This window comes from Silurus meridionalis, chromosome 25 (assembly GCF_014805685.1).
Source record: "Silurus meridionalis isolate SWU-2019-XX chromosome 25, ASM1480568v1, whole genome shotgun sequence".
NCBI classification, from domain to species: domain Eukaryota; kingdom Metazoa; phylum Chordata; class Actinopteri; order Siluriformes; family Siluridae; genus Silurus; species Silurus meridionalis.
In genome coordinates, this window is record NC_060908.1 from 7,153,175 (window position 1) to 7,165,508 (window position 12,334).

At 34.1% G+C, this 12,334-nt stretch overlaps 1 protein-coding gene across 1 annotated transcript; it reads right to left on the reverse strand.

Annotated features, from left to right (window-relative positions):
• Nucleotides 1-4,392: 4,392 nt before the first annotated feature.
• si:dkey-220k22.3 (uncharacterized protein LOC796870 homolog) lies at nucleotides 4,393-11,464 on the reverse strand. The gene is made up of 4 exons (XM_046838593.1): nucleotides 11,127-11,464; nucleotides 10,489-10,519; nucleotides 7,825-7,884; nucleotides 4,393-6,307 (listed from the first exon to the last, which is right to left on the reverse strand). Exons 1-4 carry the CDS (start codon nucleotides 11,220-11,222, stop codon nucleotides 5,889-5,891), a joined length of 606 nt encoding a protein of 201 aa, XP_046694549.1. The 5' UTR covers nucleotides 11,223-11,464; the 3' UTR covers nucleotides 4,393-5,888.
• Between the last annotated feature and the right edge of the window lie 870 nt (nucleotides 11,465-12,334).

Here is a 12,334-nt window from a genome sequence, read left to right on the forward strand (position 1 = left end):
ACTTCACCTGGGATGTAATTAGGTCACTGTAAAATTGTTCGTTATTAGTGCCAGATTTTGTCTGATAAAACATCCACAATCAAATCATACAAGAAACCTGTTACTGCAATCAGAAATTCGGATCTCAAACCTGGACAATATTCTTATATGATTTAGTCTTTGATATAGTGAAGTATATTGTTTGTATTAAGAGAACATGTGTTACAATCCTGGGCATTTCCCCAAAATGTATGCATTGTCACAATCTTTTAGTTTAGTTTGGCCAGACATCACTTTACAATGCACTGAGCAACAAAAAAGATGCTGAAAAAAATCCCTAGCAAAATTTCCTGAAGCTGTATTCTCCCTTTTGTTGGTTTGACATGGACTCTCCAGGAAGCTCCACTTGATAAGTGGAAGTACAACAAAATGCAAATTGGAAAATGAATCTTCTTGAAATCTTTACAGATAATTAAGCAATACGTTATTAGAAATCATTACTTACAATTATAATCAGATGGAACAGAAAAATTTATACAGTGGCACAAACTTCTAGGATTACGCTACAGCATCATATGATTGTGTATTGTGTATTATTATTATTATTATTATTATTATTATTGTTAATGGTTAATTGAAAAATCATAAACGGGATAAATAAACTGTGTTTGTTTTTATATGTTGATTGTTTCTTGACTGGGAAAAGTCCATTAAGCTGGACTCCTAATATGTTGTAGTAACAGTGTGGGTCCTTAATATCTTGTTTATATATGAATATATACAATAGTGGGATGAGTAAATTAAAACTGCATGAATGAATTTGCTTTAAGTGCTTTTAATTGCTTTTAGTTCCCACCACTGCAAAAGGCCTCTCAGAGAAATTACACTTTGTGTCAGGGAACCACCAGCCATGCCTCCGCTCAGCACTCAGCACACTCGCAGTGCCTCGCCTTCATATTAATCACCTTCACCTGTCTCCAATCATCACCCTCCATTTATAAGGCCCCCCCCCCGTTCGCACTCACTCACCGTCTGATCCAAGATTCATTCTGTCGATCATCCCTGAACTGCCTGTGTTTCGAAATATACCCGGTTTCCGGTACATGCTGCTTCCTAGCTTCTGTTTGTTTCCCAAGGCTAATAAAGGTCCTATTCATATTCTGGAATTTATTCTTGTCCTGTGCCAAATTTTCCTCGCAGCTGAGAGCAACGAGCATCCACAATTTATAGTACATTGTTTTTCTTGATCTTAATGAAGCGTATAATGTGGGAGAGAGAGAAAGACAGCAATATAGATGTAAACTCAAATTATAATTGAAAACAACAGATACAGCTAGGAAAATGCATCGTTTAAAAAAAAATGTCAGTTGTGTTATATTTTGGTTCTATACCACACAGTGATGCGGTTAGTGTGATGATTTTTGCATTTGACTTTCATCCCGTAGAACTGCTGGAAAGAGACAGACAGCAAACATAAAGCAAATTCTCCAAAAATGATTACTCTGCTTTAAATGACCCAATCAGATACAATAGAAGCAGCTTGATTAAAACCTATTTTAGCCTATGTGTTTTAATCAGTCTCATGTAGTCTATGTACTCCAAGTATAATTAACATAATAGCAATCAGATATTAATAAATAGAGTAGAGTAGAGTCTAACTGGTGTTATGAGTGTGTTGGATAGACAAGAAAGAACAACATACAAGGCTTAAGCATGTTTATTGTGCAGAGAAGAGGTGAGATTTACGATGCTGTTAGTGAAGAATGCTCCTAAGAGATGTCCCAGGATGTCTGTAAGTTGGAGCTGAATAAAAGAAACAAACAGAGATCACAATGACTAAAAACCTACAACTAATATGTGCATGTAACAACAAAAGTAATAAGCTTACAATCGGTATAGTTGTGAAGCTTAACACATTATGCAACAGTCAGTTCAGATAATATAAATGAAGTATGACCTAGACGCTAACATAACATGTAGAATAATGTAGTTAAACATATACAAATAGACAATTTAAGTAAAATAATATAGCTTAATTTAATAAAAATGGAATAGCAAATAGCATTATAAAAGCAGAACACTTACACAGAGTAGATGTAGGGAAGATAAAGTAAGCCACATAATGGTTGTCCATACATAAAAACCTGAGAGCAGGAGGAAGCGGTGCCTGGCTGTACCAGAGGGGGTGAAAGTTGTATACACATTCTTTTCTTAAGTGACATAGAGAAAAGGCCGTAAATAAGGGTAATGGGGAAACAGGAAAACCTAAATATGGAATCACAGGAAGGGGACTTTGCTAGGATGAAGAATATAGGAAAAAAAATAAAGGTGTCATGTAACACCAGGGTATAAGAATGAGTGTGTGCAAAGTGTGTGTGCGCTTGATCATTTTGATGTGATGAAGTGACCACCTTCTATGGGCTCATCAGAACGTGTCTGTAATAAAAAGTTTTTGCTCTTTCTCATCCAAGACTGAAGATCTTTCATTGGCTTTTGAGGTCCATTTCATTTAATTTTATTAGGTTAAGAGTGCTACATTGGGAATTAACTGAAATAAAGAATCCACCCGTGATGTGTCTGCTCAGAGACGGGTTCTGAGTTCCGACACACCACATCAAATTCAATTAAGTTTCAAATGAGTTTGAGGAAGTTCAACAGGGAGTTCAACAGTTTGTATAAGGAGGAAGTTATAGAAGGTATGTGTGTAAAAGGAATATAGGGCCCTTATACACAACGAGTATTTGCTTGTGAGAGTATGGCTGTACTGTATGTGATAATAAGTGTGTGACAGTATGATTGCGTGTAAAAATATGATCGTGTGAGAGTATATTTGTATGTAAAATTGCATGTGGTAGTATAATGGTGTAATGGTAGTTAAACCAAGCATGACTTACAGCACAGTATAGATGCACTGCACTGTACATGTAACAATAAAAAGAGCAATAGAAAATGGGTCAAGCATGTAAGCATAAAGTAAATATAAGGTATACTCCTAACAATAATACAGATTAATTGTGTATAATTAATTGTGTATAGTTAATTGTGTGTATATATATATATATATATATATATATATATATATATATATATATATATATATATATATATATATATATATATATATATATATACAACTTGTCACTTGTCACTTACAGCATTTATTTTTTGACAAGAAAGATGCAGTGTTTTCAGAACTCAAATCATGCAAAGAAAACAAGTTCATATTCATTTTAAAGAACTTAATACTCATATTTTAGCTTAGGAAGAGTTCAGAAATCAATACCTGTTGGAATAACCCCGTTTTTTAATCACAGCTTTCACAGACCTTATTCCACTCCTGTCAAAATAATTCATGCAGCTCAGCTTCTTTTAAATGGCTTTTGATGGCCATCTATGGGGTTTCAATATTTTTTATTTTATATTTAAGTCTGGGCTGGCCATGACACATTTATTTACATTCACATATAGTTGCTTGATGGTGCTGGCATTTGAAAACCTTCCAATCCAGAGTGCAATAACCTTAACCATTGATTTAACACCTCTACACCTTGATTGACCTAGCTGTGTGCCATGGAACATTGTTCTACTGGGGGAAAAAACAATCCCCAGGTTTGGGGAACATTGTCAGAAGTTTTCTTTCAGGACAACCCTTGTACATGGCTAGATTCGTGAGCCCTTCATAACGATAAACATCTTATAGGCCCCTCCCTTTAACCATTAGACGCCCAGGTTTTGGGCAAAGCTGAAAACTAAAGCAACCTGACTCTCACTGTATCACTCTGCCAGTACATCTAGAATTAAATCCTTATTTTTTCACTTAAAACTTTTCTTTTTTAACTCTTTTGGCATGGTCAATAGTTATCACTATCCAGCTTCACCATCCAGCTTGTCCTTTTACAAGAGCAGGGTTTTTTATAGTTTTCCTGCCTGACATGTTGAGATGCTGATTTAAAAAAGATTTAAAGAGGTTTCTGCAAAGAAGAGTATAATTTAATGAACTGTATAGAATAGTACAATAGAATATAGTAAGAAAAACACAGTGTTCAGATGCAATTATTAAAATGAATTTATCGCTTTAAATAACAAATAATTACAATCATACGAAAAATGCAGTAGATAAATACAATATTACTGAGCTGTTTGAGAACAAAGACAGTAGTACATTTCATTTCATTCTTTCATCATGAGTGTATCGTTTGGGCTAACCATAAAAAAAGTAAAATAAATTTATATATATATATATATATATATATATATATATATATATATATATATATATATATAAATAAAATCACATACAATCAAATATGTCTGAAGAGTAGTTGCTTAAATGTCAATACTGAGAATTAAAAAAAAAAAAAAAAAAAAATAATAATAATAATAATAATAATAATAATAATAATAATAATAATATTAATAATGGATAACATTAAATTTTTACATAGCCTTTCTCACTTCTCATATCCTAGACAGCTTTACTGCAAGAAACAAGAAACAAAAAACAAGAAATAACAACAACAACAACAATGAAAAAAACACGGTATAACAATTTGGAATTTCTTACACGTTTTTAGAATTCTGATCAGCAGCCCTAAATGTATCTGAGGTTAAAGACGTGGAATGCTTTTTTTTTCAGCTGACTCATAACAAACCCTGAACCTGGAAATTGATTTTGTGTGTCATGTAACAATTCTTGTAAAAATGTAAGAAGTTTAATCCTTTGTCCAATCAGGAACTCAAGAATATTAAACTTAATCCTGAGCCTATTACAAACAACTTAGAATATACATGACTTGTATTCTAATATTGATTGTCACAATGCAACTAGTTCCAGCTTTATGGCTGTTAAATTAGTGTGTTATGGTATGACATACCCTCAAAAAACCTTTACCAAAAAAAATTTCTCATCAGGAAAAAAGGATATCAGATTTTAACTCTGCATTAGCAGTTTATATATTAAGTGTTAAGACAAAATGGATGTATTTACATTTTTCCTGAGCAATAGAAAAAACCATTATGCTAAAAGAATTGCTTGGTTTGATTTTTGTATTTAAATTATAATATAATGAGGTTATTATTATGTGATGCTCCATGTGGGGTGTGTGGGGGGGGAACTAAACTAAACTAACCAACCAACCAAACAAACAAACAAATAAACACAGAGGAATATGTGATCGTTGTCATCACATACTGCTAAACTATCACATGGTATGGGGGATTTCTCCAGATTGTTGGTGCACATTTTGAATTTTTACAACAGGATGCTCCTCAAAAACACATTTTAAAGCATCACATTCAGCCACGTCACTTGTGCATGTTTTCAAAATAATGGCAAGAACAAGAAATGGAATTTCACAGAAATACCATCCTCCATGAAAAAAAAAGATCCCTCGTTTCACAAACACAGCGAAGCAACAACTGCAGCAGCGAGTGGAAGTGACTTTAATTTGTGTGTGCTCATTTCGTCAAACCGAGAAATGAGGAAACAGGCATGATGCTTTTCTCAAATGAGTCATAACGAACCCGAAACAAAGTGAAAATCACTTTTGTCTCTAATGGGCGGAAAATGTGTCATGCTTCTCAGAAAATCATGAGTCGGGAACATTATGCAACAAAGGGGGAGGGGGGAAAAAACAAAACAAAGAAAAATTATGGAGATAAATATTGCACCTCCCTACGCAAACATCCCAAAATTGTTGAGTTGTCATATTTCTTCCTGTGGTTTAACATTTCTCAATTTTACTTCGTGGAAGCCTCTGATGCCTTTGGTCATCATTTTGACATCATAACAGAAAAAAAAAAAAAAAAAAACGCCTTCAGTTTGTGATTTAAGTAAGAAGAAGGAAAATAGCTGACAAAGACATTGAGCATATGTACGAACTCGTGGGAAGTTGCTTGTTTCTCCCTGATCAGCCTGACCAGTCAGTGTAGCGAATGATGGTGATGTAACTTGAGAATGGCTGCACATCATTATACTTAATCCTCTCCTTTTGATGTGTCTTTATGGCGAGGCTGTTCTTAGCCTTGATGTGTAACAGGAAGAAGGACGAGAGATGGGCATCTTGCTCCGTCTCGCTGAGTGGCCTTGTGTCAAAGGAACCACTGTAGTCCTCTTGACCTTCAGGATATCTGAAATCCACGTAAAAGCTGAGGTCTACACTAGAGCTCTTTCCATCATTTTTAAGACTGTATGTCAGCTGTACATAGACCAGATAAACACCCGTCTGCTCCACTGTTATCCACATCTTGTTTTCATCCAGGGAGAAATTCTTTTCACACCACTCCTTCACCAGGATCAGATGATCATCTGTTGCAGAGTTGTTACTCACTAGATACCAAACAGAAGACTCATTCATGAGTCAATACATCAGTATTATCACTAAAATTTCACCTTCTATTTAAGCAAGTTAGCCCAAGTAAAAAGGGCTTGTGGGTTATACAGAATATCAGCAAGACTGCAATATTCAGTGTAAATACATGGCTGTGAGTGCAATATAACAAGACATCTTTATAACACTATAGAGGAATGATCTGAGTCACACTCACTCAATAGCTGTCAACCAGGAGAGCTAGCTAATACTGATTTATACATTCCTGTTTAAAGTGTTTCTGGTATATTGTCCTTTCAGTTCAAGTTCCTCTGATTAAAAGAATGCTTCCTGGTTGCTGCTGATATTGCTTTCTCTATTGTACTAACCATTTTAAATAAGGAAGTGGAAATATACATGGTGTACACAGATAAGTGGAGTGGTACAAACAGTGAAATATTTCAGTGTGGTTCTAGAAAATATAGGAACTCTTGAAAGCTTTGAAAATAAATAAGTAAATAAAATGTAAACATCTGGTCATAATGCAATTGAGCAAACAGACTGATTATATTTACTATATATGCAAGTGCCTTTTTTAAATTGATGGACAGGTTGCAGTAATGTGAATAGACAGTAATATATTTTAAATCTTGGTGTATATTAGCTTTACATTCTGACAAACAATTTATATATAAAAAAATTATATATTATATATAAATTTATATATATGAAAAAAATACTAGACAGCTATTCTGGCAGAACATCTTAGATAACTCATACCTCACTATCCTAAAGCCAGGGGAAAAAATGTGCCACAGAAACTCCTGGCTCAGATGATGGTTTGGATTATATTATATAGATAATAATAAACCATTACAATCATACTAACAAATAGAACTTTTGATCAACTGGGCATCAGTAAAACATACAGGCAGGTTTTACACATTTTTTACTGACAGGAAAGAATATCAGCCACCTTTGTTTTTTTGTTAGTATGCTGATGAAATGATAGTGTAAGGTTACTTTCTATAAAACCAAGACTTGCGATTCAAAAGTTAAAACGAATGAAGTCGGCACAAATCGAAAGCAAGCACTATCAAAAACATATGTGCATCTTTGACGTCCCACGTCCTTTCCCCTACAATGAACGGGCTTTTCCATTGGGTGAATTGTATTTGCAACCACGGTGATAAAGGAGAAAAGCTTTTTTTTTTTTTTGACTAACTGTAGCAAGTGGTTAAAATTGCTAAATAATACAGATCAACTGTAAAGCCTGGCACGACTGTAGCTGTATAATTTTTTACTGAATAATAACCAGCTTAGACTTGAAAAAAATGAAAAGTGCTGATGTGCATTTTTCATATAACAAATCCATCGATCAATCTTCCAAGTAACACTAAATCTGGTATAGTTATTGTATAATAACCTCATTTATAACTTTTATGTAAATTACAAATGATTTGGCATGCATTACTCTTTAAAACTGCTATTCAAGGAACAACACAACAATTTTGGAAAATGCTCATTTAAACCTCACCTTTACAGAGACAATGTGCAGTGGAAGATGGATTTTTGAGGATTTCCCACACTGCTGTACCTGTAGGGCAGGGGAAAGAAAAAAAATCTGACATGATGTGACGTATTTACAGGTTAATAGTAACACACTTGCAAAGGAAACCCATGCGTCATGCCAAGCAGCGTGCTAGAAACAACGAAGGAGAGAGTTACGGGAAACAGCTCTACAGCTTACCACAAGCTTGCACGATAAATAAGCAACACACACACACCAGCACCTATTAGCAACACAAATAAACACATACAAACACCTGACTCCTGTCTATAAAGAACCCCAGTCCTTCATTGCAGATGATCAGCTAGTGAAAAATAGCAAGTCTACCATTTTTACTCAATTACACACCAGGAAAGTTTCAGTTGATCTTGAAAGGAAATTCAAATCAAACACAGACCACCAACACACGACCCTAAGATAAAAAGCAGCTTCCTGTAAATGAAGCAGAGCATTTTGCAATAGGAGTCTTAATGTAAATGTCAGTGTGTCTTAGGGGAATAAAAGTGATAAAAATAACTTGCTTATGCACTGTAACCCTTTACTGTCACATAATGTCTGTATGTTTTACAAATTGGATATAAACATACAGTAATTTTCTGTTTGGTTTATTACTAATAGAGCATTATATTTTGGAACATATTGCATTATTTTAAAATGTTATGTTTCTATATCTAGCTAGCACACTTGAACTTCTCTGTGATGATCAGCACAAAGCCTATATTGCAGCCAGTACTGACTTTAAGGGTTTAATGAACAAAAAACAAAAATGACTATTCATGTTAATAAAATATTCTGGTAGTGTGTGAGTTTGTGTGTGGTTTTTAAACCTTTATTAGGCTTCGATTAGCCATTATTGTTACAGTAGCTACCCTGTGAGGAGGGTGCTGCCTGAGACAGAGATTAAAATTTTCGGCTGCAATATTCTAACATTATTTACTATCATAAGAATAAATGGGATTAGATAGGTTAAAAAAGAAATAAATAAATGAAAGTCAGTTGTGTTTGGAAATTTTGATTGTCCTTTCTACTTTCTTTCCCTTGAACTTGGAAAAGCTGAAATGTTATCACTATTGTTTAATCCAAACCAAACAGTTTACTTCGTTCTCATTTATTTACCCTGTAACACAGCTATATCATCTTTTACAGATAAAGGTACTCTGTATAAATTGTATAATCTGCTCTGGAAAATATTTTGCCAATTGGTTTTTGTCTTGTTGTCTCAGCTGAATAATTTGACGAAGATCCAATGCTAATAAAAGGTCACTGTGCATGATTTTAGTTCCATTAAAAATATATATATATATATTTATGTAACGTGTCCATTCTCAATTCATTTGTACAAAATCTTTAAATTGTGAAACATTAACAAGATGATTGCATTGTTAAATATTAACTGTACAGTGTATTGGACTTTTGTTTATTTTTTATTAAGGTTACAGCTGATATTTTAATTTTTATGTTCATATAACTGCTCTTTGTTATAAAATAAATAAATGTAATAAATCTCAGTATGTTGTATCTTTTTCCTATTTGTTCTTCGGTCTACATATAAAACGTACGCATGATATTACAGTAGGATACACTATTTGGTAATAATATAACTATATGGCAGTAGTTCTGTAAATTACACAGAAATGTGGCTGGCCATGACATTGTTTATTTAAAGAGATATTTCTTTTTAGAAAATGATTTATATATGATTATAAGAATAATATAGTAACTGAAGACTTGTTCACTTGGGGTTCGGCTACAGCTCTAAAAAATAGCCCAACCTTAATTTAATCCGATTTTCTATTAATTCTATTATAATTCTATTATTTCTACTTTCTTGCACTATTTACAACTGTCACAGTGCAATCATGTGGAATGGGTAATAATAATGACCTGATATGTTTTTTTCTTAAGTCATATGTAACACTTAAACTTCTAAAATGTTGATCTCAGTAGAACGAAACAACACTGTACAATGATATCAGTATATTAATACAGGATAGGCATCTGTAAAACACAAATCACATTCAACTTCTCAGTCTTTCATTTCAAAGCCAAAGAATGTAAAGCGTTACACTTCACTCCTATGGAAGGGGTGTGGTCACATGTGCAGCACAATGTGTCAGTTACGCTCTTATAGAAGCTTTTCCACCAATCTCATCATATCCATGACATCAAATTAGTTTTTGCAAACTTACTGATTGATGCAAAGTCCCTGAAAAAGCTCCAGGAACTCGTTCTAGAGCTAGATGTATTAGTGCTGGCATTTTACTTTACAACAATTTCAATAGAAAAATCCTGTATTTTATGCTTCTTTTTTGCTTCTTATAAATAAACAAGCTTTCATAAAAAAATAAAAATAAATAATAATAAATAAATAAATAAATATGTTCCAGCTGCTAAATCATCTTCTAATGTTCTTATTATCGGTCTAAAGTGATACAGTTAATAGCTTTCACACTGTATGAACTTACTGCAGCAGAACAAAAAACAAACTGAAAATCATACTGGATTTTTTCACCGAAATAAATAAAAATAATAAACTTGCTTTCTTTTTTTAGTTATTTTTTAAAATGTGGTTATTAGGTATGGTTAAAAGAATGTGCATAGGTGAGGGGATATGAGTCACTGGAAACCTACCGTTAATAACTTGTCCTGAGGGTTTTGTTTCCTAAAAGAATAAAAGAAAGAGAAGTCAATAAATTAATAAAATAAATACTAATAATAATATTATTATTAATAATAATAATGATAATAATAATAATAATAATACTAATGATGATGATGTTGATGATGATCATCATATATATATATATATATAGTGTGTGTGTGTGTGTGTGTGTGTGTGTGTGTGTGTGTGTGTGTGTGTATACATATCTATTCAAGCGCAGAAATTGTTCTCAACTTCAAAGAATTGCACTATTTAGACTCTTTCAAATATTTGCAAAAGAACTAATTTGGAATCGACAGAAGAACAGATGAGACGCTTCAGAGCCCAGACAACACGCCCCCATGCAACTTAGAACCAATTCACAATTCGCTTTCTCATTTTACACAGCAGCTTTTTAGTGCAACTTTCAACAACAATAAATAGAAAAGCTGTTTAAGTAGTTACAAAAAATATTAAAGCAGTTTCAAATCAGTCGATCGCTATGAATAAGGCACATGATACCGATCCAAGTTTGGGGGAAAAAAAAACCAGATCGGGTCTACTTAAGGCACAGCGTTGTGAAACGCGTGTAATCCAAGAGATTAGAGAAAAGAAGACAAGCCCTTACCCGGGACGCAATGATCCAGGTTACACAGGAGACAGTGACAGCTACCATGATCACTGCGGAAATCCAGGTAACGTGCGCTCTGGCCGCGTGCGCCATCCTCTCTCCCCTCCGCAGCACAGACTGGAAGCGCAGCGTGCGTCTACATCTGATCAAATACAAAGTTAAGGGGATCTCCCACGCATCCAATCGGCCTTTCACTCCCCTCCACTCTCCCTCTCTGTGGCTGAGACTTAAGATGTGCGGGGGCGGCAGTTATGACACACAGAACGCACACTACCACACTGGCGCCTCCACTCATACTGGGAAAAGAACCTGCGATCTGAGGTTTCAAGCATGAGCATGAGACATGCGTGCATCCCGCAAAACAAGTGCAGGGTGAGAACAAACTGCAATACCCCAAAAAGTCCATGCCGTGCATTGCATTAGAAGTTCCCAGATTTAAAAAGATGGCACACATTTCTTTGAGAAGCAATTCGTTTATTTATTCATTCATCATTTCAAGGTTTATTTACACGATTGCACACTTGCTGATTCAAAAGCAATGTAGGGTCCCCAATCCACCCATGAGCTACAGATGAGGTGGCAGTGCAACCCACTGCTCTGTGGTCTTATCACACAACATGCAACTATGCATCATTAGTCATTTATTAAATGAAAGCATTGCTGAAGTTTGCAACCACAGACACACACCTGTTGAAGGTTTAAAAGTATTTACAGTATTATCCTACTCTCAGCACTTTATTCCTTTAAAATTGAAAGCACAAAAAAGTTGACATTATTAATATTGTTAGTTTTAAAGTATTGGATTATGGTACTGTATATGTGGAAATATGAGAAATTTCTACTTAATGTACTTACAGAATATGTAGAAAGTTGGGCATAGAAAGTATGCAGAACCTTTCAATATTTTTTCTCCACAAATCTACACAAATAACTTTAACAATTTTTTTGTGAAAATTTTTGCAAAGTTACTTAAAAAATGCCAGCTCATTTATTTACATAAGTATTGTGATCCTTGGCTATGGAACTCTAAATTGAGCTAATGTGCATCCTGTTTTCCTTTATTATCCTGGAATAACTTTAGAACCTTCCTCTAGTCCAACTGTGGACATTTCAATAGACTGGACATGGTCCAGAAATGTAAAACCCAGTTTGTTTAAGCTCCCACTGAGACCTTTTTTTTATCACAATCTAATCAAGAGCATGAC

What these genes read in the sequence shown, in the direction of transcription:
- si:dkey-220k22.3 (XM_046838593.1), bottom strand. Translation starts at nt 11,222, where the DNA reads ATGGCGCACGCGGCCAGAGCGCACGTTACCTGGATTTCCGCAGTGATC. An exon ending in CCTGGATCATTGCGTCCCGG is followed by an intron (nt 10,520 to 11,126) that starts GTAAGGGCTTGT and finishes TTATTCTTTTAG; the next exon opens with GAAACAAAACCCTCAGGACA. An exon ending in TGCACATTGTCTCTGTAAAG is followed by an intron (nt 6,308 to 7,824) that starts GTGAGGTTTAAA and finishes TTTGGTATCTAG; the next exon opens with TGAGTAACAACTCTGCAACA.